Source organism: Aaosphaeria arxii (genome assembly GCF_010015735.1).
Source record: "Aaosphaeria arxii CBS 175.79 unplaced genomic scaffold BU24scaffold_5, whole genome shotgun sequence".
Classification (NCBI taxonomy): Eukaryota; Fungi; Ascomycota; class Dothideomycetes; order Pleosporales; genus Aaosphaeria; species Aaosphaeria arxii.
The window spans coordinates 739,849-767,487 of NW_022983478.1; the positions used below are offsets into that span (position 1 = coordinate 739,849).

Here is a 27,639-nt window from a genome sequence, read left to right on the forward strand (position 1 = left end):
ACCGTCGCCAATCGTCCGACTGTCGAAGCGACTTATCCACGGGGTCATTAGCCTGCGGGGAATCCAGGCCGGGGTAGCAGCCACCGACCAATTCACAAACAATTGTCATGGATATGGAACCAGTCACTCGGATCAAGGCGATCTGGAGATGTTTCCTTGGAAAGTATTAATGCATACTTAAACCCAAGTTTCTTCGTTTTGGCTGATCTTCATCCACCGCTCAACTACAGCGCGCCGGACCATCCATCGAAAGCATCCTCACCATGGCGAAAGACGAAAATCAAATTGAGGTTCATGCGCCAGAGCAAGACGCAGATCTTTGCAAAGAGGAAAAGAAGCCAGTGGTGAGCTCGTCTACCCAGGCGCCGAAACGTTCGCTTTGGCTCGCGTGGTTGTATATCTTCGATTGGTACCCCAGCCACTACTCGAAGGAGGAGAAGAAACTTGTGCGAAAGCTCGATGGAATTCTCTTAACGCTTTGTTGTCTGTGCTTTTATATCAAATGGCTTGATCAGAATGCCTTGTGAGTTTTCGTGGAATCTATGTCGCACCAGAATAATAAGTACTCACGACTCGATAGGAACAGCGCATATGTATCCGGCATGGAAGAGGAGTTGAACATCAAGGGAAACGAGTGAGTCGATTTCTATCGAGGATATGGCAGTGTTAACATGACCAGATATTCGCTCTTCGGTACCTTTTACAATATCGGATACCTTGTTTTCGAGATTCCTAGTATGATGATCATTTCACGACCGAATCTCGCTCGCTACTACATTCCTACCATGGAGACACTCTGGTCTATACTCACCTTTACACAATGCCGATTGCAGAACACGTCGCAAATATTTGGTCTGCGATTCTTGCTCGGTGTTTTGGAAACCCCCGCGGCAACTGGCAGCATCTACCTTCTTACTTCCTGGTATCGGCCGGATGAGATGTTCAAGCGCGCTGGCGTGTGGTACGTTTCCAGTAACGTCGGTGCCATGTTCAGTGGATATTTGCAGGCAGCGGCCTACACCAACCTTAGTGGCGTTGGCGGGATGTCAGGTACGTAATACCAAGTAGTTCCCCTCGCTTGCGTTTGCATAGATGCCTAACAACAAAATAGGATGGAGATGGCTCTTTATCATCGATGGAAGCATCAGCCTGCCTATTTCCATTGCCGGTTTCTTCCTTTTCCCGGGTCTCCCAACAAGCCCCAAGGTCTGGTGGCTCACGGAAGACGAGAAGAAGCTAGCCATCGCCCGCAAGGAGGCTGACGGATTCAAGAAGAGTGGCAAGATCGGCAAGCGCATGCTCAAGAGAGTCTTCACCCACTGGCATTTTTACATCGCAGTCTTCACCTATGTCTGGTAAGAATTGCTTGCCACCCGTTTAGTTTGTGTTATCTGCTAACGAACGTGACAGCTTCCAATGTACATCATATGTCGGAGGTCAAATGGCCTTGTGGCTCAAAGATGAAGCCAAGCGACACGGAACATACACCGTTGAGCAAATCAATCTCATTCCAACGGGCGTTCAAGGCGTTGCCATCGTCACTGGCGTTCTAGTTACTAGTTTAGTCATGATCTATCCAATGTGGATCGTCTTCTCTGTCGTAACGGCCGTTCTTCTATTCGCCAACGTCTGTCTTCTCGTGTGGGAAATTCCTCTTGGCCTGCATTGTAGGTTTCCATTCTCCGTTGTTTGCCATTATCGCAGCTGACCACCCGCCCAGTCTTCGCTTATTACTGCTTGGGACTGACGTCCTGTGTGACTCCGATCCTCTTCCCCTGGGTCAACTTGATAATGAAGGATGACAATGAGGCACGAAGCTTCACGACCGGAGCCATGATGACGATTGGATGGGCGTTCTTCAGCTTCTATCCAATTACAGTATTCCCAAGACTGGAAGCCCCCAAGTGGCGCAAAGGTTTCACCGTCAACACAGCTCTCATTTGCTGCTACTGGATCCTCTTCTTGATTGGTCAGTTTCTATGGAGGAGGGAACTTGCATCGAAGAAGTACGACATCAATGCAACCAGCGAAGAGGCTTTGGATGATAAGACCGAGGCGGTTCATGTTGAGGTATCGAAGGAGACGAAAGTTTGATGGACTTAATCTACATCTATTAAGTAGCACTCTTCTGGCAATTATGATCAATGCGGCATCAGGCTCGAGGCTTTACTCCTGAATTGGGGGTTCAGCAAGAGTTATCACAATCAGGACGTTCTTCTCTGTAGAGAATAAATAGTCATTAATACACCTGGATTCACCAACAAGCACCCATATTCATATAATTATCGCGCGATGATATTTTTAATCCATGTCCCCGTCCAGTCTCCCGCCCTGTGGTTGCTCGCTTCTAAATATATGATCAATGCACTTCGACAGTGCTTGTTACTGCGCCGCGTGTGCTACGTGGACAGTAGTGGCCAGTGCGACTCAAAAGGAAAACTGCGATTCAAAACAAAGGGCTCAATCTTGGTTGTAAGATTATTCTTTGTAGAGGATTTCCACGTTGCGGCGCCCCGACAGTGTCAGTGATGGCTAACCGCTTTGGGGCCAATATGCGCCAGCCAATCAAAGCAGGATGTACCTAAAAATCCTATCACTGATACATACTCTGTGAACATTGCACAGTGTCAGCACGGGATACCTGGATCAAAGTGAACAGTCATAATAATTCATGTACGTGTTTATCCTTTTTGTGCTGTTCGCCATTTCATATATCTCATCAGGTTGCTAGTACTGGTTAATGATATTAAAGCAGCTACTGTGTTGATGAACTGTAATTGATGCCCTTGGTCGTATCATATGGAATTGGATTCAACTCAATGAGCATATTGCTATAATGGTTGTCTATCTTCGCTATGCCAGAGCTAATTAAGACCTAATATACCAAGTCTGACATCTTCTGCTTATGTTTCCAGAGAACCATGGTTTGGAATGAAATATACGTCTTAATGCCGGATCGCAAAATGGTCATGTTGCGTTCACCCGATATTTGAGGGAAACAGCTTCGACCGGATCAATTATGGGACACGCCATACCTAATTGCTCCATTGTAGCCAATATCTCCGGCTACAGTGTGTGTAAGATCAGGGTTCAGAAATCGCCAACAGGATACTCAGAACCATAAACCCGGATCATGAATGTAAGAAAGCTCTGGTCAAGTCTTGGTTCGTAGGATTCTAATCTCTTCTGGTCTTTATCAGCCGCTCGAGGCTTCTTTGGCACATCAAGATGCTCTACCCATTCTAACTTGAACTGGTCGATTGTGCGCCGTCTTGAATGTCAACATGATTGCACCCAATCGGGACCTCAATACTCTTCATGACAATTGTCAAAATGGGTAGAACAAAAGCATATGTAGTAATGCAAGCAAGGAGTGGAGCTTGATAGTAGATTGTAGCATCTGCTGCATGTCTGTTAGAGAGGAGTCGTTCTGGTCGATTGCATAACCAATGGAACTGTCAAGGCTGATCCAAATGAATCACAGCTCTGGGATTTGGTCATGATTCAGAGATGCACCAAATTCAGAGCTCTAAGACTGGCCATGCAGCCCGTACACGTCCCATGATCGGCGTTGGACTTAGAATGGTTTCGGTGCGTATCATGCTTTGTCAGACAAATTACACTGTCACTGAATCAAGAGGCCTGTAATATCGTGTCAACACGGGCTGCACCCTTGGCAGGGCGATTTAGTTGCTCCTTTCAACTAGGTCTGAATTAGGTAGACGATGCGACTTAAGGTCTAAAGCAAAGCTTACATTACGATATATAAAGGGTTGCCGTCGTAAGGACTACCTGAGCATTCTCATCACATCCTGAACAACAACCAAACAGTTGTATCACCAATGTCGTCCCATCCATCTGAGGCATCCCCTTTCCGTTCAGATCCTTCCAGCAAAGATGCAGGCAAGGCACGTTCGAAAAGCAACTCCAGTATCATGAAGCCTTTGAGGTTCATCTATGGCGGATTTGGGTTTCAGAAAGGCTACAACTTCGTCCTCTACGCAATCACTGCCGGTGCTTTACTTGGGTTCGTTCTTGCACGAGTACAGTATCTGGATATAGATGGCATATTCCGGGAGGTCCGTGGATACTCTCTCTGTAGTTTTCTTCTTTACTGACTTGGACTCAACAGGAATCAATTCCAGGAGAGTATTACTGGTATCAATCTGGATTTCGCAGGGTCGGAATAATCATGCACCTTGTTGGTGTTCTCTTTGGTGGGATGTTCGCCTTTCTACAATTCACTCCAATCATTCGTCACAAAGCCCTCTGGTTTCATCGAATCTCCGGCTACCTTGCAATACTGCTCCTGCTTGCGGGAAATGCCGGCGTATACATGATTATAGACCATTCGATTGGAGGCGTCCCTGCAATGCGATTGTTCTTCGGCATACTCGGAGCGATGACGACTATCGGCCTCCTCTTAGCTTATGTGAACATCAAGCGGCTTCAAATAGATCAACATCGGGCTTGGATGATCCGCACATGGGCATGGGCGGGATGTATCATCAGTCTTCGCCTCATTCTTGATGCCGCCACAGAAGTCGCGCACAGGTACGACATCACCCTACATACGCCCATCCGATGCGACGAGATATTCTTCATGTACCTAAACAACGCCGGTATACCCAACGAACAAAACCCGACGGGCAAAATTTACGAGCAGTGTGGTGACAATGCGAGCACAAACCCATTGGAGATACTCATCTCAACCGAGGCGGGCGGGCCAGAAAGTGCTGCAGCGCTCCTGAGGCCAATGTTTCTCATGAGCGCATACCTTGCTATCACAATCCACGCACTTTTGGCGGAGTTGTATTTATGGCTCACCCCTGCGGAGCATTATAGACTTCGGATCGTATCATATCAGAAGCAGGTCGAGAAAGGCTTGAGGAAGCGCGGAAGCCCGAAAGAGGCTGGACTGGGAAGCACTCGGTTCGGCGATGCTCCCGAATGGTGGTCGTTGTTGCGAGAGGACCAGGCGGCCCCCACTGCGTGAGTTACAAGGAACGGCAGACAAAGTTAGCAATAGGTGTGCTTATGTGCAGAAGACTGGATAAACACTATTCGGTTGTCGATGTACCACGGTACATATCGATCTAATGGATGGGTGGTTTTCAGATTCGCGAGTCTTGTTCATGTGTAGAGCGACAATTGTTCGTGCCAGTTGTCAAACGCACAGTTAGTCTGATCTTCTTAGAGTCCAGTTTCTTTCCTCTTTCATAATCAATGCAGATTGTACTTTCGTCACCTGGGATGTATTTTTGCACGCACAACTTAGGCAGCGGATTCTAGGTTTCTTGTATGTAAACAGCAATGACATTCGTTCTCAATCTAGCTCCACGACTCTATCATAAGGGCTGGCATACATACACTTGGGGATTAGACAGCAGCCAAAGCTCCTGCCGGAGGAAGGCTAGCCACCGAAATTTCGGGCGCCTTCTCCATCCCCAAAGTTCTTGAATTGCCTTGCTCGCCCAATTCCCAAGGCATCTGAATACCAGGCCTGCCTCCCTTCTCCTCCCAGTCTCCCTGTTTGGGTCTCCACATTGGAAAGAGCGGTTTAACGCGCATCTCGTATTCGCACTTCCTCCATATGTCGCCCGGGTCCTTCTTATGCGTGTCAAAGTCAATCTTGAACAGAGGTCGGAAGCCATGATTTTCGTAGAGCGGCTTGCCCATTTCGCTTGATTCCATCCAAGCTTCAACATTGAGAAAATCCGCATGGCTCACTCCGACTTCCATCAACATCGTGGCAACGCCACACCGGCGATGTGAGGGATGAACTGCCATCCAGTTCAGAGCTAGATGTCGTCAGCATTATCCATTATTTGACAGTTTGATGTCGCTTTCATCGTATCGTAATGAAGATTTGGAAGGGTAGTGTAGGAGAGAAATTGAACTCTCCATCACAGAAAGGGACACTAAATCAGGGCAAAACTCGAAGGGGTGTCGCTAGGATCTCTCAAACCGAGAAACCGTGCTTGCGAGTCGCGGAAGAGAATCAACATACCCAAGTGAGGACGTTTCATCCAACTAACTCTTGGCTTATATATCTGATTCAGAATTGATTCGCAATACTCTCGATGTTCACCCTCTGGCCACCAAGGCGCCGTCAGTGGTGCCGTATCCTTCGGAAAAGGGTTGTCCTTGAATATCTGCCATTGCGCAGAACCTACGACATGCCCTGATGCTATCTCTTGAACGTAAAACCAGTTACTGGAAGGGTCGTTCTCGTGATTCTTCCAAAAGCGTTCCTTTGATTCCACCACGGATGCTTCACGATCAGCTGGTTGGTACCCCAGAACCGGGAAAACTATCTGGACAATGGGCTCGTATGGCGTATAATTGGCGGCCCAGATTACATCCATGATAGCATACAGCTCTTCCTTCGTTTGCGCCTGTTTGACCACGTATTTGGAGGCCATATCTTCCATGGACTGAGGTAAAACACTCATAACACTGGTAGATGACTCACGAATGAAGACAAGAAGACAAGGTGTTTGAATCAAATAGAAGGAAGATAGAACAATCCTGGCCGTGAATTCACCTGGATGTTCTGGAGGTCCCGGAGGTTCTGGACCGACAATGGTGAAGGGCGAACCCGATTCGAATGAGCTTCCCGATCTGGAATAGCTCAATACCCGATTCGGCTTGGCCGACATTTGATTGTTACGTCGACGATGTTACACACGTATCACTACGAGGTACCAGTGCAAATGCCAACACTTCGCCCTTGGTCTTGCGGTCATATGTCAAACAATTCGCCCGTATTTCCGTTTGTCCTCCGCGAAAATGGGGTTTCCTGCAGTTTCTGGGCTGTCGTGGACGACCAGGATAGGGTTACGTTCCAAACCCCCGCTCAAGCGGCCGATAGATAGAGAACTCTACAGCAAAGCCAAAGCAGCGTCCGGGCTATAGTACCATGCATAAACCAGGACTGAGAGGAGTCAGGCAGAGTCGGTGGCAAGCCCTGACCCCAGCCAAACAGCTGCGCTTCAGCCTTCAAGTGGTTGCAGTTTGGACCTGTAGCTACAACGACTGATATTGGCTCTCTGACCTCCCAGTATCTATCTACTCCGTATCTTGCCTCCAACCCTTCCTTTGTTTTCTTATTCATCAATAACCTCCTGCACACGCAAAAATCGAGCCAAATCATCCCAAAAGATGCGAATATTCTCAGGCTATGCACCCGTGAGTAGCGACGATGACCCAAACGCACCGGAGAAGGGAATAGACTGGAATTCAAGCTCTGAAATCATACCCTCAAATACAAGAAGTTTCATCGCCTATTTGACAATTCTTGTAATTTCCCTCTCTGCCAACGTTCTTCTCTTACTTCATCGCGTCCCATCGAATGGAACCGAGGATACCGGCCGAACCAAGTACAGTAAGTATGACAGTCAAAAAGGTTGCTCTTTACTGATGACAGTCAAGGCGGTCTCACATTTGACACTTACCTACCATATCGGACACAGTCAGAGTACTGGGATCGGAAATCATCTAACCTGACTTCCGCGAACGCAGCCTGGGATGCAATCGATACTGATGCAATGGCAATATCTCTTCATGACAACTTCGCAAAGCAAGTCGGTTTGGGTCCTTCTACTCGATTCCCATGGGACACAGAACGAAGCATTTACTATCTGAAAGGCTTTCATGATCTTCACTGCCTAGTAGGTTTATTTCCACCCAAGTCGGCTTTGAGGAAATACTTAGATCCTCTTGCAGAAACTCGTTCGCAAAGCCATAGTGACAAGGGAATATGGCAACAACAGTACGATTACTCTCAGCCATCTCCTTCACTGTCTCGATGGTTTGCGCCAGGATGTTATCTGCACAGCGGACGACACCCCAATGCCGGCTTTGATAGCCCACCATGTTGGTGACGGCCAGCTTCGCCGTTGTCGCGACTGGAACAAGATGGCCGCATGGGCAACTCGTCCGGACCAACATGCTTGCTACGAGTTCGATGATTATCGTGATGCAACGAATACGTTGGAGCTGTTCGCATTTTGTCCGAAAGATTCGCCGTACCGGCCAATCATGGAAGCCTATTTTGAGTATCATGGTCACAAGGATCCGTATGAGCATCGCTCGGAACAAGTTTGATGACTTTCTTACAATTTCCTTGGTTGTTACGCTGCATCGTCAGATAGCCATCCTATGTCACACTGAGACGTGGATAGCTGAAAATCCACTTGCACTGGAGTACGTACAGCCCGCTTCACGAAGTCCACGTGACTCGAACTACAGAAGATAATCTTGCTCTTCTCCGTATGCTACAACTGGTTCCGTACAACAGAACTCCACATGTTCGAAATGAAGACAATGTACTCTGCAGCAAGCGTTGAGCATCCTTTCCGAACCATGCCAGTAACCTGGTTGGGAATGCCAGCAGATGGGCACTCTATCACGAATTGGCTGCGATGTCTAAATAGTAACTCCAATGTTAATCTCACAGCTTAAGAAGATAGCAATGATCCGGTATCGTTCGCTGGCCTTGGTCGGCCACGTGAGAGCATCAAATCAGCTAGTGTTCGTATCCGCAGACCAAATATTCGCATTGAGAAATGACACCCTGGTTTCTCTTGATGATCGGCATATCCCTCAGCCGAAAGGTGTTGCTGAGTTACTGGTATGTCGCATCCCGCGAATTCTCGCGTACACCGCCTCTTTGAGCAATCGCTGCCCTTGCATTGAATCTCGAAGCGCAGTGGCCGTGACACCAGCGAACAGGAAGCGGCCTGCGCTGAAACAATGGACATCCTGACTATGTGCAATCAACTTCAGCACTCGGACTCGAAAGACGGAACGGAAACGCCTCCATGATGTTTCCGAATTATCATGGGAACGTCACATCGCAGATTGGGGGCCTTGTGTATGGTAGTAGTCCTTCCTTTAAATCGATGGGACCTCGCCTCCAGATCCATCCCATCGGCCCAAGAAATTAAGAATCCTACAAAGTATGTCCATAAAATTGAGAATACTTTGATATCTGCTGACGGAGGGAACGTGGTAGATACACCAACGCCATGCCTGCAAAGACTCTCGTCGTTACCCTCCTAGCTCTATTTGCGAGCACCCTAGCCGCGCCTATCGACACGCGGGGGTTACCTTCTATCGTCGACGTCGCCATTGACCCCGATATCGTCACTGGCAGGTCTGTACCAGACGTTACTTTGGAATCAGTAGCGCCGGAATCCGTCGACCGTAGGGCTGCTCCAGTAGTCGCTGAGCGCATCAATAACCCGAACCATGTAACTGGAAGAACCGTAAGTCATTGCAACTTTCAAGAAATGATGAGACGCTTTCTAATATCGGCAGATTCCTGATCTCACCGATCTTCTCAAGGGACTGAATCCACCGGAAAGGATCTTTTAGATTCATTTCAGAGCTCTGTTTACAGAGCGAATTCTTAGGAGCTAGCTTAACGGACTGAAGTCAATTTTGGCTAACGGTCGTTTCTTGGTGTCATTAATTCAGGGAATCGGTCGCCATAGAACGTTAAGCCACTGCTTATCGGAGAATATCAATTTTGTGAATTGACACTTTACGTCTTCTCTCCTCTGCTTTGCCTGAGAAAATTATGGTGTGTTACACGAACAGTCTCGACCCGCGGGTAGCAAGCCAGTGACTGTCAGATGACTGCTCGACTGACCACAGGCCCGAAATCAAACGTAAATGTTAGAGCCTGCATTGGCAAATGTTTCACGACTTCAGCAAAATTCCGTATCCAATCTCCCCAGAATTCTCTCAACATCTGTCGTGACACAGTGCGCCAGCCATTCGTCACACCTTGCAGATCGGCCGGCCTAAAGCAGGCCTCCGACCGATGTACCACTTTAATTGGTGAGCGCTTGAAGCGAGGAGAGTGTCTCAGCTGAGGTAGTTCTGTTGAAGGAGAGCTCACATTTATCTTCTGTACAGGGCATTTACTCGTTCGGGCGCTTGAATTACACAGCAAAGTTCCTCGGCTCCAGCGACCCGGCTGCTCCAGTTGTACCAAGTAGGTCAACAAGAACCCCTCTCCTATCGATCCTTGCATACCTTCGTCTGACCGTGTACTGCACAACCATCCATCGCCCCTCTCACACTGTACTTCGAAATCCAAGTCATAGCATAACAGCGACACGCGCAGACAAAGAACACAGGGTTGCCCTTCGGTCTCGAGCACCTTCGAATATTTCTTTTCTTCACTATGCGCCGCGCGCGGGCTCAAGGGATCAAAGTTGGGCACCTCCACTCGTTGTTTCTTTTTGCCTCGGCATTGACCATCTGAACAGGTACTTTTTCTACTCTACAATGAGCGGTGGGTGCAATGTGTGCCCTTCCTATTCACGCGCTAGTAGCACGTCAACCAGGCTCCGAGCAAGATTTGGGGCCGTTTCTCAATGTCGTCACTTGGGTCCTTCTCATCACATCTGCGCTAGCGGTCCTGACACGATTGATCACGAAGAGGGCGCTGAGAAGGCGAATGGATATCGATGATGCCTTTGTTGTGGCAGCACTGGTGAGTACCGTTCCATTCCCAAGGGTCTGTTCGTTAGGGACTATTCGCTCACACATCTCTTCATAGTTAACAAGCATTGGCTCCGGTATTGCAGTTAGCGTTCAGGTGTCAAACGGGCTTGGTAGGACCATCTCGTCACTACAGGCCAGCCAAGTCGGAACCTACGAAAAGGTATATTGTCGTTGTGCAGTCTCTTCTCCGGCCCGGCTCTCCACTTCATTCGCGAGTTCGACACTATGAATTTTTGCTGAGGATGCTGGGTGAATGCAGGCCGAATATGCAAACCGACTTCTATACATCGCCACCTTGGCGTTCGCGAAGCTATCGATCATCTCGCTTCTGATGATCCTCACTGCCGCCGACTTGCACCGTAGGTTTTGCTATAGCATGACGGCTGTCATAGCGCTTTGGGGCGTCGTCTCTGTTTTTGTCGGCGCTTTTCAATGCGGCATAGATGAGCCGTGGCGCTTTATCGGCCCAGGAAACACTTGCTCCAACATGGTATGCTTCAGGAGACCTGGAATAGATCCTCAATCAAGATTATCACGCTAATGTGCTATGAAAGCCCTCGTTCTGGCGAGCCATGGGCGCAATTAACATGCTTACCGACCTGGCGCTCATCTTCTTCCCCGTTCATGTTATCGCTACACTGCAGATGAGTGCAGTCCAAAAGCTCACCATTCTCATATTCTTCGGCGCCCGATCTTTGTAAGTATGGCCATATCTTTCGAAAGCTTCACTAACACCTCAGCAGGGATGTAATCGCGACGGGCGTTCAGCTTGCGTATACTTCCGCCTTCTCTTCTCCGGACCCGACTCGCGATCTATGGAAGTGGACGCTTACCACCCAGATCATCGAATGCATTACGATACTCACATCTTGCGTTCCTTATCTTCGACCTCTTCTCGAATCACTACCTTCTGGTCTATACGGTGCTGATGAGATACGACGCCGAGGCACCCCATCGGAACTGGGCTATTCTCGCAGCAAGAGTGTATCATACAAACTAAGCACACAAAACTCAACTACAGACGAAACAACCAAAGGGAGTAGAATCCGCAAGAGTCAGGGAGAAAGTGGCATCAAACGTTTCATGCCAATGCTTTCCGGCGGCACCACGTCGCACTCGAATTCAGCGTCTGGGTTACCCGGAGGTCCACGCCGAACGGATGGCGAGACGGACGTCGAAATATCTGGCCCTGGGGCCGGAGACGACAAGAGATGGGAGACTGACAGTACGGGGAGCCAAGCGAAAATCGTCAAAACGACTGTCGTTAGTGCTGCGTGGGAAGAGGCAGAGAGACACAGCAGAGAAGCATCATGCGATGAGATAGTGATATCACGAGATGTACGATGATATGGGTAATGATAGTAAACATTCGGGCGGGATATCTATTTCTTGTTTCGGCGTTTGAAGGAAGGATGGAAGGGGGCGTTGTGCTCGAATACCCACCACAGACTCTCTACTATCAACACCCGTCATATACGGTCATCGAACTCTAGTATTGTGCGCTATTTCAGTAAACCAGTGTTGCTCCAATTCTCAAAATGAAAGTCGCACGTCGAGTTGTAGAAACAGTCCAGACCAGTCTTGCTGATTCTTCCGCGATAGTTCTTAAACCATATGTCCGTGAACTCGGCGTGTAGACGCTCCATCGCGCCACCTGGACGTGTGGAACATATATCGCTGAGACTCCTCCCGTTTGAAATCAGGTAGCAGAGGTCAATCGTCAGCGGAGTGTACTTTGACCTAATATCAACTCCGTCGTAGGTAAGATTGTGTACCTTAGCATAATCAAAGCCGGCGAGGTTCTTGAAGCCGCCGTTAGACACTGCATCGGAGGTCAGGTTCGATATCCTGATATCCCTTGCCCACTGATCATCTGCAGGTGGGTAATTGTAGAACCCAACGCTACCAAACTGGATCAGTACCCCATCACTAGTGTTACAATAAATGTTCCTGATATCGATATCACTGGTGCTATAGTCGATGCCGACACAAACACCAACTTTGTCATCCACGGGACCTCCCCATCGGCTTGCGTTCATGTTGACGTTCACTGTGTCCACCACAACGGCTGAGCTATTGCGAAACTGGAACGCAATCGACTCTGCCTTCGTCCAGATAGCCTGCCACCACTGGTTTTCCACGACGACGTTCAAGTTGGAAAACTTGATCTGCGAGCTTTGGCCATCGACACGGAAGAACTGCTTTGGCGCATTCCTGACCGTGATGCCATCAACCAGGATATCGGAAGATCCGATTATTGGCAGAAGCACTGGTTGATTGTCATACTGCAGGCCAACCCGGTATCGTTGGAAGAACTGCTTGGAATTGCCATCGACAACTCCACTGCCTGTTAGGCTGCGCAACTTGGCACCTTTCACTCCATGCATCGAAATTATTGCTGATTTGTTCTCCCATAAGGTCCAGTCCATATACAGAAGGAGGCGGCCTTCGAGCTGCACATCGCAGTTCCGGCATGGCGAGAAGTCAATAGTCGAATGGATGCTGTATATCTGGTCCTGTGGTAGAACGATGATTCCCGCGTTACCGCACTCTTTGATAGCATTATTGATTGCCGGGGCGTCGTCAATCGCTTCATATCCTCCCGCCTCCACGATGCAGGGCGCTTTCTTTATTGGGTGAAGTGAAATCGCGCCGCAGATCTGTAGGCACCCAAGAAAGAATAGAGTTTTCATGTTGAGGAACATCTGAACCGAGATATTGGTTTTTCTTTTCTATTCCACTCGACACCGTGCAGAGGCACTACGGAACTGTATACGATGGGCGCTTGAACGATTATATGGCAGTTTCGTTCGTACAATATCCACTACGCACGTAAGTGCCCAGAAACACACTCTACATACATCCGACGACACGTTAAATAGATTACCATGGTGAATAGCCGAATGGGGGATATCAATTGCTTCGGACAATAGGTTTATGAGCTTAATAGATCAAAGGCCCAGCGTAAAAATAACCAACGTTGCAATTCAACATAGTAAGGTCGCTTCTTGGTGTTGTTTTGAGCCCCCATGGAGGCCTAAACAGGTGGTCAATTGGTTTATTTCACCTGCCTAGGGTTAGTTGTGTATATTAAGGTCCCGCCCGGGTAAAGTGCATGCATATCGTTATGGCCTGAGAAGCTAAACTTGCAGTCCAGGACTAATTATAACGGCATCGGGAAATTCTCTACATGATATCTTTGCAGTCTCCTGCTCATGGTATTGTTGGATTGGCAATCTATAGAGTTACATTTTTCCTACTGCAGTTTTCATGACCAAAGATGGCAGGTAGCTCTATACTCTGATGAACGCCATTTGTTCGCGACACTATCTCTATAGCCCGTAGATGTCTTTTAAGAGAAGTAAATGTGTATAATTCAACCTCTAAGCATCTTCCCAATATGAAGCACACTGTACTCCGTAGACGTGTTGAACAGTAAAGATGGAGGCCCGCAGAGCGACGGAATAACTACATCCCATTCTCTATCCAGCATTAATGCCAAACCCCACGATTCCCATTTCACCGGCATGCGAGATGCCCGGAATCCGAGTGGCAGTCATTTCACGTGACTGAATCCACGTGGTATTGAATTAGTCATCACAACGGTACAACCTCAATGGACCAGGTTCCAAAACGGTTTCTCCTCATTCCTCATTGCCAACCACCTTGGGCTCTTAGTCTCATACATCACTGTACAACCCGTCCTCCTGCGGGGCTGGCTTTGTCTTCTCATTGTGGTATTACAGGCTGGATAGCGGCAGCTGTCGCCGTACGTTCACGGCCCACTCACCATGCCACATGTCCAACCCCCTGTCCTTGTGAAACGATATCGTCAAATTGTTCGACGCCGAGAGTGAGCGCTATCCAAGTCTTCCTGCGGCTAACGGTGTCGAAATCCCGAAACTGCCATGTCTTTGCACCTTTCCCAGTAAGAAGAGTTTGACAAGTGACGCGATTACCTATCATCTTTGCTCGGTGTTGCTTGCCCAGCTCCGTCTAACATCGCGGAAATTTTTCACTCTTGCGTCTTGGCCATAGTAACGAGGTACCTGCAAGGGATCCATGGATTTCGAGTGATGCATGCCACCGCCATCTGCATCGGACTAGCCCAGGCGTACAACACAGGAGACGAACCAGGACGCGCCCTCGCAGAACTCCCTGAGACTGTGAACGGAGTACGATATGTCGAGCCCACTTCAAGACGACCTACCAAGCCTACACTTTCCTTAGCTGAGGACGGGTTTTGCCTCAACGCGCCATCCGTTCACCCACTCCGAGAGTGCCGATCACAGCCGGCCATCGCCCCTATCTCAAAAAGACGTTGGCGGGCGCACATGGCACACGTTACTCACAGAGGTGATAAATATCGAGATTGACTTGCATTGCATGCGTGCTGTACCACGGTTCCTCTTAATCCACGTATCTTCACGTCCTTTCCCTCCTGCTGTAACTCGTTGCAGCTCGTCCAGTGTCTAAAGAAGGAATCTCTGCAGCATCTGGTGCCCTTGAGACTGTCCTAGTTACGTATAATCTACTTCCATTTCATTCATTCTAGCCATCCATGGAAAAGGCAGTCGAACTGCGGACTCTAGATGATGAAGTCCTCCATAACCGGGGCAGGGGCTCCGTATTGGCGGAGAAGGTCGCTGGCGACTTCGACCGCGATCGATATGAATTAGCCCGGGCAGGAAAGCAGCAGGTCTTGAAGGTTTGTGTTCGGCCATGATCCAATGATCGTGAAATTGATCTCCATCAGCGTCGCTTTGGGTTGGTGAGCATGACTGGGTTGTCGTGCGGTTTGATGTGCACATGGGAGAGTTTGCTTGTGTAAGAGCATCACAACTATCACTAATGTGATGGGAACTGAGCTAACGGACGACAGTGTGTTTGCGATAGGCTTCCAGAAGTGAGCACAGCTACAGACGCTTTCGCGGATTGCGCAGATCTAACTCGTCTAGTGGCGGTCCGGCTGGTTTAATATACGGCTTTCTACTTGTCTGGCTAGGAAATCTTTCAGTATTCATCGCCATCGGCGAGCTCTCCAGTGCTATCCCCACTGCCGGAGGGCAATACCATTGGGTATCATTGCTAGCACCGCGATCAAGCAAGAAATTCTTCAGTTACATGACCGGTATAGTCTACACTTTCTGTATGTTGCAGGTTGCCTATGACTAACTCAATAAGGATGGCTCACTGTCGTCGGTTGGATTGCTGCACTCACGGCAGTTTGCTTCTTCGTTGCGGACCTTACCATGAGTCTAGTCCAACTGAACCACGGGGGCTTCGAAAAGTCCGGGTGGCAGGGGACGATGCTGATTTGGGCCGCCCTCGTGGTTTGCGTGATCATCAATATCTTTATTAGTGGAGCGCTGCCCACGATCGAGGTTGTTGTGCTTATCATCCATACCCTGGGATTCTTCGGCATTTTAGTGCCTATTGTGTACCTCACCCCTCAGCACAACTCCATCAGCGATGTGTTTACGACATTCAACAATGGAGGCGGATGGAATAGTAAAACCCTGGCATTCTTTGTTGGAATACAAGGCAATGCGCTATGTTTTGTTGGGACAGATTCACCCGTACATGTGAGTGGTATCTCCCGGTGGGCGAAGATCAGTTGCTAACTCAGAAAGATGTCGGAGGAGGTCAAAAACTCCACTCGGGACGTTCCACGCTCGATGGTGCTGAGTCTGCTCATTAACGGATGCCTTGCATTGGGCATGCTTTTTGCGGTCCTATTCAGCACACCTGATATTCCTGATTTGCTGGGCGAAGGGCATCTCATGATTCAGGTCTTTCATCACACGGTCGGGTCCAGGGCTGGAGCTACTATCATGACCAGTATCATCATAGTACTTGAGTTTTGCAGCGCCTTGGGATGTCTAGCCGCCGCATCCCGGATGACGTGGTCGTTCGCGCGAGACAGAGGACTCCCCTTCTCGCGCTATATCAGCATGGCATGTTCTCAGTCCGAACATGAGGAGTTTAGCTAATTGAATCCAGATCGACAAACGTACCACGATACCGGTGGTAGCTATTATCGTAGTCACCATTCTCTCAGCTACCCTATCACTGATCAACATCGGGAACAACACTGCTTTCAACGGCACAATCTCTCTCGTCTTGGAGGGCTTCTATATTTCCTATCTACTCGCACTCGGACTACTTCTCTGGCGCCGAGTACGCGGCGACATTCATTGCAGCCACTCGTCAACCCTCACCGCATTCAGCTCGGCCTCACCCTCGGAGACATTCGAGCACCACCTTTCCTGGGGTCCATGGCGTCTCAAGGGCCTCCTTGGAATCGCGAACAACGCCGTTGCGATCTGTTACCTACTGCTGCTGATATTCTTCAGTTTCTGGCCGAATGCAGTCGCGGTGACGCCACAGAACATGAACTGGGCGGTCGTGGTCACGGGATTCGTGGTGTTGTTCAGTATTGGATACTACCTGATCTGGGCTCGAAAGAGCTACACCGGACCGATCGTGGAGGTGGATCTCCACGAGTTGTGAGCCCCGTTCTGCACGCGGATACAGAATCGGATTGGATTGAAGTATGTGGCATGGTTGGAAGCCGCAGCTGTACGCTAAGAGGTGGTGGAGGAAGAAGAGGTCCAAAGGATACACACTCGTTATTTTTTTTCACGCTCATTCCCAACGGCCGATCACTTGCATTTTTTCTTTTTTCTCTTTCCTTCCTCCTTTGGATCGGGCAAAAACCTCATGTGGTAGAGGTAGACATTGTGGGCGGTACGATTGTTTTCCGGCGCTTAGCTAGCCTAGCAGTAACAGTACACAAATGCTATACGAGTACACCATTTATTTGTCCTTGGGGTGTTGCGAGACATAGTTTTACTTCTCTTCTCTCTTCTCTCCTCTTTACCTTTACCCCTCCGTCCCCGTCCCACGGGGCCCGTTTTATTCTCCTCGGCGGCGGTGGTGACGGAGCTGTCTTCCTCATCTCCGACCATGCCACTGATCCACCCCCAGTTCCACTGTGAAGCAAACACAATCCCAAGCCGCCTTGGTCGAACAAGAGCCGCCCTCCACAAAACATCCCCAGCAATCTCCACAAGATGTACGATCGTCGACCGCCACCGCCCCCAAAAGGCGCAGGGTACGACGTGGGAGACAACGCACGATCTACCAAACCGAATGTGGATCGCAGCGCCACTTGGTGCCTCATCGCCATCAAGACGTGGCAATGGGGAAGAGGCCTGCAGTTTCGACTCGTTGATTGCTAGACGCTGTCACTTCGGGGGCTTTGGCAGGTCTCTATCGGGGTTCTACTGTTTGCGCCTTTTCGCTTTCTTGTGGCTTGTGGGGTGGCTGTTCAAAGTACAGGCTCATGCCTGCTTTTCTGTCTACCCTGAGAACTTATGGAACAGGACAAACGCACATCCGACGCCGGTATTTAGACTCGCACGCATGTATCAGCCGTCACTGAGATGCGTTGGCATAAGGCGTAACGGGTGGAAGTATGTCCGACGATGTGGCTAGTCTCTAGGTGTACGTGGGTTCGGGATTTACGCTGCCGTGCTGGGGGCCTATGTCGATGCTGGCAGCTCTTCTAATTATGGGGGATGTTTAATATGATTTCTTTGGTGTCATTGGTAATTGTAGTCTTGTACTTTTATACTAAGATAGCTTTACTTTAGTTGTGTCCTATATTTGGTAGAGGAATATAGAAGATGAGCAATAAAGCTACACTTAAAAACACTTAATTCTGACCTATAGTAAAGTAAATATTAGTTAGATTTATAACTAACTATGTATAAACTTGAGTATAGAAATTATAAAAGCAACAATTATAATATTAAAACCTCTCTAGATGTGGATACGTCTACCTGATCGAAGCATGTGGCTATTAGTCTGGTACGAGCCTGACCGCGGACATTGAGTGACATGCGCACTTCTCGTCCCGACTCGGCATCCTTCATCACGACTCCATCTCTTCTCTACGGCTGCCCTTTCACTGTATCAACCGCAGCCTCTCTTCCTCTTTGGAAAACTCCATAATATGATTGTTCACTTTTGTTTCTCCCTCCTTTGTTCCATACAAAGGGCGAAGCACGCTCTGCGCCTCATTATCCAACCCATGAATCAACGTGGGCAGTGAATCGTTCGTCCAGATCGGGATACGAAGGCGGTATGATTCGATAATCGAAAGCAAAACATAGAGAAAGCCTAGTACAACAGTTGCCAGTGGCAGGGCGAAGAAACCCCAAGTAATCCTCACATAGGGAATCCAGTTTTGAACCATCCCAGGATAGGCCATTGTAGCATTGCTACGAAGGTGATTGGTGAGTTGATGGGCCACACGGTCAAATGTTTCGCTCAGGTTCTGCGATTGGAAAAGAGCCGTACTGAAGGCAGGCGGTCCGCCTATACTTTGAAAGGAATAGGCGATTACACCTGGATATGCTATCTGCTCTCCTGACGGTGGCAGCGTGCCAGATATTGCTTCAAAAAGGGACATAACCATTGTCAACAGCGATCCCTGGGTGACATTGAGATGCAGATTAGCGTCTTCCACGGGTTCCGAAGATATCTGTAGGTCGGTCCTGTATGCCTGGATGTCATATAAGACTGGGTGTTCGGCAGTCCACGCTCGGGCCTTGCTTTCGTCCAGACTCATTCTTGGATTGGCGATGGCTTGATACGATGATTTACGACGAAATGCCCATGAGCTTGTCACTTGCTCCTGTAGGACGCCCTCGACGACTCTTGAATCATAGACTTTCCCGCAGAGATACAATGCGCATTCCGTGGCAACTGGCGTGGTGCTATTCCATGTTTGGTTTTTTAAGAGATACTCTGGAGAACCTTTGATGGTAAGGATGCTAGCAAGCAGGGAGCCAGTGTCCTTGAAATGGATCGTTTCGGACGGATCAAGTGTCACATTGACAACCATCCCCGTCGATATAGCAGTCATCTGACCTGAGTATCTAAACATGTCATAATTTGATATGGAGCCATATGGGAGATTGTATCTCGTATATGGATCCTGCTCACTCATCTGGATATTACTGGGCTGTGGTGTTGTGCTTCCGTTTTCGCCGTGGCCGTGTTCGCGTATCATGTGCTGAGTCACATCTGCGCAAGAATTGCATACCCCCATCGAGACATACGGAGGCCAGGTACAGTTTCCAGTCTCACATGTGAACCTCACTGACTGGTCCAGGGATGCCGAGGAATTGTAAAAGGCATTGTAAACAGCGCTCGCAAAGCCAAGGTCAGGTTCTACAGCAATGCTATCCGCAGAAAAGTATCCGGCGCTCGTGTTGACTTGAAATACGCCTGTGAACACCGTTACTTCAACAGGGCGACCGAAGCTAAGATTTGTTGCTCTTCCTACGGTCGCCCGGCCAGCAGAATCAATGGCTTTGAGCGAACCAATACTCCCGATGGATGCCTGCAGAAAGGGATCAAAGATGAGTGAGCCAACGGTCACGAGTGCGCCGAGAGTAGCCCAATGCCTTTTCATCAGGTCAGTAAACGACGTTCTGTGGTGACTGTTAGGCGACATGATTACCGTGTTCTGAGTAGAAACATCAGCCTCGTGGCCCCCCATGGCCCTCTGGTGGCTTGATCAAACATTGCAAAGACACGCAGCTGATCTGGCTCTTGTCTGAACAGTCCCCACTTTTGTTGTCCTATGCAGGAACTAACTGCAAATGCGAGCGTCGTCCTGGAAATTGTGCCGAGAATAGCGATGACGGTGTTGAACGACGCTTCCATCTTCCAGTCTGCTAGTGGTCGGCCGTTCATTTTACTCAACAGCACTGCAATGGCAATAACACAACCAAGAGTGATCACTAATGCTAGGATTTCGAGGTACCATGCAAGTAAAGGATTCCCCACTGCTCTAGCAGGTTTTGGAGTTGCTGGTTGAGTGACCCTTCTTGGTGGCAGAAGATTTGCACCCTCTTTTCGCTTCGAGTCGCCATTGCGCTTGAAAATTCGACCGAAAAGTGACATGTGGTTTGAACTACAGTAAAAGCTCCGGGGTATGTGGCTCAGTTCGGGTCCTTACGTTTTGCTCTGTGCAGGGAAAAGTGGATCCGAATTTATATATTCACTTCTAACACGCTTGTGCAACATACCACGACGGTCAATGTGAAACACCCAACATCTTTGAACACTGTATTTTGGAAAACTACCGCCCGTCGAGTAGAAAATACAGAGAGCTATACATGGAATACGGAACATGATTTGTCGTGGGGCCATGCTACAGTTGGCCCCCAATCAGGCTGCACTGCACGTTGAGATTAAGTTCGCGTAAGCATGCCAAATGCGGCCATCAAGGTAATCGTTTACCCTCTGGCTGGAGAGATATCCACGAATGAGTGACAACAACTTATGCACATTCAAACAACAGCGGGTGCGATGAGTATGGAAAGGGAAATGCGATCGTTATTTGTATCACTTGCAACGAGACAGCTACCATTTCCGGCGACTTTTCAACCTCTTCACAATATGGTGTTAATTGGGGACCAAGCTTACACTTCTTTCAGCCTTGTGTCATGCAAGTTTGGTCTACGTAAGGGTAAGCGGATAAATGAATCAACCAGGCCTCTCATTCTTTCGAGATGCATAACTAATTGTTTGTACTTATCTACTTATTTTTCACTGATTTCTAGGTCTTGTTAAACTCATTTCACTGAGTTGTTTGATAACCTTAGAGTTGTGTCGCCAGATTCCGATTTTCTAACAATTAGAAGATGGATTCATTATTGAGGTCAACAATTGCGCGCATCGCCATGTTGGCGGGCGAGACTACCGCTGTCCAACAAGGTAATAGAGACTCGTAAGCACACAGTGATTCGTAATTCCAATAAGGTGATTTACCTGCGTTTCCTAAGTGCTCTTACCGGTTATCGAGAAGTCGTAGTGGGTGATTTGGTATGCATCACGTGAGCACGGGTTTCCGCCAAAACGCGTCAGCGACCGTGAATCAACAAAGACATTACTCATTCACGCGCTGATTCAGTGACTCCCTGACTCACTCCATTTAATCCATACGAAGGTGAACATCTCGAGTTGATTCACTTACCCCTCTAACTGGCCGTATCGGATATCATGTAGTGAATCCAGCATGATGATGAAGGTGATGGTGATGGTGAATCTTCTTGTGGTACCTGCGTTTTGTACACAGGCAACCACGACCTTCACCCCACATCCATCACCATCACGATCATCAACCTCACTTCTTCACCACCCTACCTCACAACCCAACTTCCTTTCCTGACTACTACTTGAACCCTTTCTCTCTCTCTCTCTCTCTCTCTCTTTTCTTTCGTTCATCGCCAAACAACAATCCATCTCCCCGCACAACCTGGCAGGCATACTATCTAAGAACCTCTCCAGCATCATCCAAGCGCCGCGCCTGATCGCTCACCCCCCTCTACCCCAACAACCTCAACTAACCTGCATTCACCTTTTCTCCACTCCGGCATTTCACCATGTCGATGCAACCAGCTTCGATGGCATCTATGGCTGGCACTGACGCCCCCTCCCTCTTGCTAGCTATCCCTCTCGAGGTACGCCATGTGATCTTCGAGCACGCTGCCGAGCGACAGGTGCCCACTAAGAAGCTCCTCCGGCGATGGCTCGAGAGGAGGGATCTCGAGCAAAAGGTGCTGGAACACAACAAAAAGAATCACTCAAAATGTGTGGCATTCGCTGGTCCTGTTTGCGGGGAGGTCATTCATTGGTGCGCTGGGTCTGCAGAGTATGTGGTGAGCTTGGCTGAGACCGGTGACGAAACCGAGAGTGACGACTACGACAGCGACGACATTGGCAGTGAAGATGAGGACAACGCAAGAGAGAGCGAAAGTGAGGACGAGAACGAGGATGAGGACGAGGACGAAGCCGAAGCCGATGCTGACACAGATGACGCAGCCGATTCAGACCTGGATAACTCGGACGATCATGAGGGCGAGGTCGAGACCGACGACGTTGGGCACAACGGGGAGAATGGAGAGACGACGGACGCACCAGGGAGCCCTTATTCTGAAACTATTAACCCTGACGAAGAGAGCCATATCCTTGCGGATATGTTTCCCTCAACGGGAAACGCAAGCTTGGTGAATGGGGCTCAAAATGCCGGACAGCAAGTAGAGGCAGGTGCCGTTGGCACACAGGATGACGACAGCGTCCCCGACCCTGAACAACACAACAATACGGGCGAAGGGGACGATGGTGGCGCGGATGTAGAGGCTAGGGACGATGCTCCCAACGCTCCCCAGCATGGCCGTAATAGTGTACAGGGTGCGGCCACCAATATTCCCATCTCTCCGCATCCCATCTACCCACATGCGAAGTGGCGCCACATCCCGAGATTCGTGCGCATGTCGCACCCGCCTCCGGCCTTGTCGCTGCTGCTAACCAACAAGGAGCTGAGGAACGAGGCAATGGAGTGGTATTACGAGGTTGCGACTCTCCGCATCTATGCCACGGCTAGCATTGCCCATATGAGCATGTTTGAACTCGCCCTCTCGCAGCTCGAGGCAGCCGGAACGTCGCCTCTGGACAAGATTCGCAAAGTGGAGATCCTCTTTGTCTGGGACACAGAATGGATGCGCGATCCTCGTCGACAGTTTTGCGAGATCTGGGAGGTATTCGTACGGCTGCGCGCCGATGCTATGGTCCAGGCCCTGCTTTGTGCCCCTGCGTTGCGGAGCATTACGATCGCCTGGCACGACACCGTCTGCGATGCTGCGAGCACTACCTTCAAGCTCAGCGTCTTGGACAAGTTCGATGTGGTACCGGCGGACATCAAGATCGAGGAGCATTACCTCGAACCGGGCACGAAGCCAAAGCGTAGGAGTGTTTTGGGTCGCCAGCGCGCCGCCTTCCAGGAGTTCTTCGACGATGGTTGCCATTGGAAATGAGAGTGGCGTGTCGATCGCGGACGGACATGCATGTCTTATCTTGCGTACGTTTTACCGTAGGAAGGAGACTTGATGTTCAGGAAAAGCAGCTCTAGGTGGACGTGTGAGGTCGCCCTTCTTACACCTTCACTCGACGACGCGATGGCGCGAGGCGACTACTGGCCGGTTCTGCGATTCCATGATTTTACGATGAACGAATGGATGAATGAAGGAACGAACGAACGAAAACGTACGATTTCCTTTCCATCGAGCGTGTGGCCACCAACAATGCTTTTCTGAGGCCCGCCGATTTTTCCTCACTACCGACCTTGGTAGCTTAATAGAATACGACAAGCTTCTCTCACATAATAATAGTAACAAGTGGGAAGCTTATAGTCAGCCCCATAGCAAGCAAACATAATAGCAAATGCATAAATAAAACTTCTCCATTTCCCATTGTCTCCATCGCCGTTCCATCAAACTGACAACTCCATGATAACATCAACCGCCCACCCAAAACACGCCCTCCACCTTGCCTAACAACAACGTCCCATCACCTCCTCCATCATTCAATTAGTTCCAGAATAATTCGTCCGTACCCTTCAAAATCCCCTTCGTACACCCCCCGTACATCAACAAAATACGTCCGTAAGGCTAACTATGACTCCCACCCCCAATCCTTCCCTCATCCTTTACCCTATCCCTCTCTCCACTCCCACTCCGCTCGCCCCTCTAAGCGAGACAAAGCAGCCAATCACACGCCCGAAACTCCGCCAGTAATTCACCCTTCGTGACTTCGTACCAGTCTTCGTACGGTGGGCAGAGGGTGCTTTGACGCGCCGCCCTTCTGTTGATTGGGGTTCTTTACTTTTGTAGGGAGACGCCGAGAGGAAGCGGTTAAGCGCGTTGGGTGTGGGTTATTTTTGGTCGGTGATTTTTGTGTTTGGTTAGGTTGATACTTTTGCTGTGTAGTGTGTAGGTAGGTAGTATACATAGTGATGGGGAGGGTAGATAGTCGCGACGCACGCCTGCGAGAACAGCACGCATTTTCTTTCGCGCATCACAGGGTATCAAACACACATAGTATTCCTTTTTTACTCCATACGGAGTACCCTGTATAGCTATGCAGAAAAGCGTAGCATACAACACCACAAATCATTCTTGCGTACGAAACCGAACGACGTCTTTCGCACGTACGCTTGGTTTTTTTTCGCATGCGTGGGGCTGGACGGACATCTCTGGGGTTGGAAGGGCTGGCGTTGTACGAAGGTTCGATGGTTTTCGTGCATCGCGGTGCCTGCCAAGACGACATGGAGACTGTAGATAGGCGGGTGGATTTTGTATATATATTCGCGACGATGACGTTTTAGAATTTTATCAATTGTCGAAGCAGTTTGAATTGACTTTGTACTTTTTCAATTACTATCCAACTTTTCTCACGATCTATTTTTTCGTGTATAAACAGTATATACACCACACTACAACACACACATCCACCAACCGACCTCACAAAACCACAAAACTCAAACACAATGTCTAAGCCCACGCCCGCGATAACCCTCTTCCGCGGCTCGGACACGCCCCGGCAGTACGTCTGGTCGCCCTTCGTCACGAAACTCGAGTTCCGCCTGCGCGTCGGCGGGCTCACGTACACCCCCGCCTGCGGCTCTCCGCGCGCCTCTCCCACGGGCCAGATTCCCTACATCACCCTCACTTCCCAAGACAAGGACGGGGACGTGAAGTCGCTCGGCGACTCCACGCGCATAACGCAGCATTTCATCGCCGCGTCGGCGCTGCGGGATCTGAACGCGGGTTTGAGCGCGAAGGACGCGGCGTTGGATGTGGCGTTGAGGTGTCTGATCGAGGAGAGGTTGAATGCGTGTCATGGGTATGAGCGGTGGGTGGTGAACTACTATACGATGCGTGACGGGGTGCTGGGGTCGATACCGTGGGCGCCCCGTGTGTTGATTGGACTTCTGGCGGCGAGGAAGAACGGGGTGAAGATGGAGGCGGCGGGTCTTGCGGGGCTGAGCGAGGAGGAGGTGTTTAGGAGGGTGGAGGCGGTTTGGGAGGTTGTTGCGCGGTTGTTGGAGAGTGCGAGGCCGAAGAGGGAGGGGGACGGGTGGTGGGTTCTGGCTGGGAAAGAGCCGACGGAGGCGGATGCGACGGTTTTTGGGTTCGCGGCGAGTGTAATGGTTTGTGGTGCTGCGGGCGGGAGTAAGAGGTTGTTGAGGGAGAAGTTTCCGGTCATCGTGGAGTGGGCGGGGTGGGTTCATAAGGGGTGGTTTAAGGAGTATGAGTTGTGGAAGGAGGAATAGGTGGAGTGGTGTACGGTCGCGTGAATAATTGAGGAGGAAGAAGCGTTGTAGTCTTTGCGGTGCGGTTCTTGGGTGTGTATGTACAAGTACGATGTTGGTGTATACAAAGCGCTCGTAGAATTAAGTTTATACCCGCCATATCGCATCAGACATCGTCGTAACCTGTGCCATCTCTTTCACGTCGTGTACACGAATGATATCAGCGCCACCTTGTATCGACGCTGCAACGGTCGCAGCAGTCCCCCACGTCCTCTCCCTCGCCTCCTGCACGCCGGTGACACGTCCTATGAACGCCTTGCGGCTCGTCCCCAGCAGCCACGGCATCCCCTCCAGGCCAGGGAACTCCCTCAACTCGCCCAACCGACGGAGCAGCTCCAGGTTTTGATCCAGCGTCTTCGCGAAACCGATGCCCGGGTCAAGGATGATGCGCCAGCGCTTGACGCCCGCTGCCTCTGCGGCTCGGACGCGAGCAAGTAGCTCTTCGCCTACGCCCTGCACGACGCCATCCGGGTAGGACGTCATCTCGTTCATTGTGGACGGCGTCCCGCGCATGTGCATCAGACAGACGGTGCAGCCCAGGTCGGCGACGGTCTCCAGCATGCGCGGATCGAGGAGCCCGGCACTGACGTCGTTGATGATGTCGGCGCCGGCTGCGATGGCCGCCCGCGCGATGCTCGATTGATACGTGTCGACGCTGATGGAGACGTCGTTGGCTTCGGGCGTGGATCGGATGAGCTTGATAACGGGCAGAATGCGGGAGAGTTCTTCGGATTCGGATACCACTGCGGCGCCGGGCCGCGTCGATTGGCCGCCGATGTCGAAGATGGTTGCGCCGGAAGCGATCTGGGATTTGATCGTTCGTCGGAGGGCTTCTGGGCCGGCGTTGTAGTTCTTGCCACCGTCTGAAAAGGAGTCGGGGGTTATGTTAATGATGGACATTACCCGTGTGCTTCGGGTGGAGTGCCCTGCTGTGATAGGAGGGGGGATAGATGTAGACCCAGGTCGCATGAGTGGTGTTAGTGTAGACACCGGGTCTTCCAATGGCGGTAGTCGTGCGAGCTGTTCACGTAGTGTACCTGAGGGCAATGAAGCCTCTGGAGGAAGAAGTGCATCTGGAATTAATCTGGCACAGCTTAGTGACGATGAGAGAGAGGTGGTTATTGAAAACATACTCGCATAGCGGTCGAAGCACGAAATCTCTTTCGAGCATCAGCTTGTGAGGGACCTGAAGTCGTTCATTCAAGAAGACCTCCTGGTCGTAGAGAAGGATGTCCAAGTCGATATTACGAGGACCTTTGTCGACGACCTTGACCCTTCCCATCTCATTCTCGACCGACTGCAACTTGTCGAGTAGCTCAATGGGCGATAGGGACGTTTCCACCTGCGGGCCGGGTCAGCATGTGAAGGACTAATAACATGTGACCACCCATCGTCAAAAGCTTAATCTTACTTCACATGCGCCATTCACGAACTTGTCCTGGTCCAACACGTACATGGCCTTGGTTTCCCAAAGACCACTCGTGCGCAGGACTCGGACGCTGCCGTCTCTCTGGACCAGCTGCAGGGCTTTCTCGATCATGGCCACGCGGTCGCCGAGATTGCTCCCCAGGGCGATGTATGCACGATGCCGTGCCGATTTGGCGAATCCATGGTCTTGGCGTACATGATGATGAGCGGAGGGGTGGGCTGATGGATGTCTTTTGTAATTTGGTCGGTTAAGGGAACGATTCACCGAGGGACAAGATGTGCCTGAGGCTGTGCGTCTGGAGATGCTGCATGCTGGGGGAGTGGCTGCTGTTGCTGAGGGTCCATTGTGGAAAAGTCTGCGGCGGACTCCGGAGAACCCCGCAGCGGTGGTCACCTTTGAGGCATTGCGAGTAGCAATTGAAGCGGAGAGTGAAGCGTGAATTGATCTAGACAGACAT

At 50.1% G+C, this 27,639-nt stretch overlaps 12 protein-coding genes across 12 annotated transcripts; 8 read left to right on the forward strand and 4 right to left on the reverse strand.

Annotated features, from left to right (window-relative positions):
* Window positions 1-263: 263 nt before the first annotated feature.
* On the forward strand, window positions 264-2,202 carry BU24DRAFT_493010 (MFS general substrate transporter; the record flags this gene model as incomplete). Its single annotated transcript, XM_033533935.1, has 6 exons — window positions 264-523; window positions 581-634; window positions 680-1,050; window positions 1,112-1,355; window positions 1,411-1,667; window positions 1,721-2,202. The coding sequence occupies 6 exons, from the start codon at window positions 264-266 to the stop codon at window positions 2,092-2,094; spliced, it is 1,560 nt and encodes a 519-aa protein (XP_033382710.1). The 3' UTR covers window positions 2,095-2,202.
* Window positions 2,203-3,935: 1,733 nt separating this feature from the next.
* BU24DRAFT_433772 (uncharacterized protein) lies at window positions 3,936-4,996 on the forward strand (the record flags this gene model as incomplete). Its single annotated transcript, XM_033529995.1, has 2 exons — window positions 3,936-4,079; window positions 4,133-4,996. The coding sequence occupies 2 exons, from the start codon at window positions 3,936-3,938 to the stop codon at window positions 4,994-4,996; spliced, it is 1,008 nt and encodes a 335-aa protein (XP_033382711.1).
* A 383-nt stretch (window positions 4,997-5,379) lies between these two features.
* BU24DRAFT_433773 (uncharacterized protein) lies at window positions 5,380-6,425 on the reverse strand (the record flags this gene model as incomplete). Its single annotated transcript, XM_033529996.1, has 2 exons — window positions 5,380-5,801; window positions 6,011-6,425. 2 exons carry the CDS (start codon window positions 6,423-6,425, stop codon window positions 5,380-5,382), a joined length of 837 nt encoding a protein of 278 aa, XP_033382712.1.
* Window positions 6,426-7,021: 596 nt separating this feature from the next.
* BU24DRAFT_213519 (uncharacterized protein) lies at window positions 7,022-8,278 on the forward strand. The gene is made up of 3 exons (XM_033521966.1): window positions 7,022-7,387; window positions 7,435-7,673; window positions 7,729-8,278. Exons 1-3 carry the CDS (start codon window positions 7,165-7,167, stop codon window positions 8,107-8,109), a joined length of 843 nt encoding a protein of 280 aa, XP_033382713.1. The 5' UTR covers window positions 7,022-7,164; the 3' UTR covers window positions 8,110-8,278.
* A 754-nt stretch (window positions 8,279-9,032) lies between these two features.
* BU24DRAFT_463170 (uncharacterized protein) lies at window positions 9,033-9,381 on the forward strand (the record flags this gene model as incomplete). Its single annotated transcript, XM_033532092.1, has 2 exons — window positions 9,033-9,272; window positions 9,325-9,381. The coding sequence occupies 2 exons, from the start codon at window positions 9,033-9,035 to the stop codon at window positions 9,379-9,381; spliced, it is 297 nt and encodes a 98-aa protein (XP_033382714.1).
* Window positions 9,382-10,318: 937 nt separating this feature from the next.
* On the forward strand, window positions 10,319-11,868 carry BU24DRAFT_463171 (uncharacterized protein; the record flags this gene model as incomplete). The annotated part of the gene is made up of 5 exons (XM_033532093.1): window positions 10,319-10,510; window positions 10,577-10,681; window positions 10,781-11,011; window positions 11,076-11,218; window positions 11,265-11,868. 5 exons carry the CDS (start codon window positions 10,319-10,321, stop codon window positions 11,866-11,868), a joined length of 1,275 nt encoding a protein of 424 aa, XP_033382715.1.
* Window positions 11,869-12,023: 155 nt separating this feature from the next.
* On the reverse strand, window positions 12,024-13,214 carry BU24DRAFT_463172 (glycoside hydrolase family 28 protein; the record flags this gene model as incomplete). The annotated part of the gene is made up of 1 exon (XM_033532094.1): window positions 12,024-13,214. The coding sequence occupies one exon, from the start codon at window positions 13,212-13,214 to the stop codon at window positions 12,024-12,026; it is 1,191 nt and encodes a 396-aa protein (XP_033382716.1).
* Window positions 13,215-15,082: 1,868 nt separating this feature from the next.
* Window positions 15,083-17,332, forward strand: BU24DRAFT_441875 (amino acid transporter; the record flags this gene model as incomplete). Its single annotated transcript, XM_033530484.1, has 7 exons — window positions 15,083-15,229; window positions 15,278-15,348; window positions 15,404-15,427; window positions 15,480-15,652; window positions 15,706-16,106; window positions 16,155-16,478; window positions 16,525-17,332. 7 exons carry the CDS (start codon window positions 15,083-15,085, stop codon window positions 17,032-17,034), a joined length of 1,650 nt encoding a protein of 549 aa, XP_033382717.1. The 3' UTR covers window positions 17,035-17,332.
* A 991-nt stretch (window positions 17,333-18,323) lies between these two features.
* Window positions 18,324-20,583, reverse strand: BU24DRAFT_423344 (uncharacterized protein). Its single transcript, XM_033528221.1, has 2 exons — window positions 20,057-20,583; window positions 18,324-20,000 (listed from the first exon to the last, which is right to left on the reverse strand). Exons 1-2 carry the CDS (start codon window positions 20,500-20,502, stop codon window positions 18,494-18,496), a joined length of 1,953 nt encoding a protein of 650 aa, XP_033382718.1. The 5' UTR covers window positions 20,503-20,583; the 3' UTR covers window positions 18,324-18,493.
* A 920-nt stretch (window positions 20,584-21,503) lies between these two features.
* BU24DRAFT_423345 (uncharacterized protein) lies at window positions 21,504-23,820 on the forward strand. The gene has a single exon (XM_033528222.1). It carries the CDS (start codon window positions 21,987-21,989, stop codon window positions 23,415-23,417), a length of 1,431 nt encoding a protein of 476 aa, XP_033382719.1. The 5' UTR covers window positions 21,504-21,986; the 3' UTR covers window positions 23,418-23,820.
* A 981-nt stretch (window positions 23,821-24,801) lies between these two features.
* On the forward strand, window positions 24,802-25,777 carry BU24DRAFT_213582 (uncharacterized protein). Its single transcript, XM_033521967.1, has one exon. It carries the CDS (start codon window positions 24,929-24,931, stop codon window positions 25,712-25,714), a length of 786 nt encoding a protein of 261 aa, XP_033382720.1. The 5' UTR covers window positions 24,802-24,928; the 3' UTR covers window positions 25,715-25,777.
* Window positions 25,778-25,840: 63 nt separating this feature from the next.
* Window positions 25,841-27,492, reverse strand: BU24DRAFT_433777 (folic acid synthesis protein-like protein; the record flags this gene model as incomplete). The annotated part of the gene is made up of 4 exons (XM_033529997.1): window positions 25,841-26,837; window positions 26,887-27,095; window positions 27,165-27,400; window positions 27,447-27,492. 4 exons carry the CDS (start codon window positions 27,490-27,492, stop codon window positions 25,841-25,843), a joined length of 1,488 nt encoding a protein of 495 aa, XP_033382721.1.
* Between the last annotated feature and the right edge of the window lie 147 nt (window positions 27,493-27,639).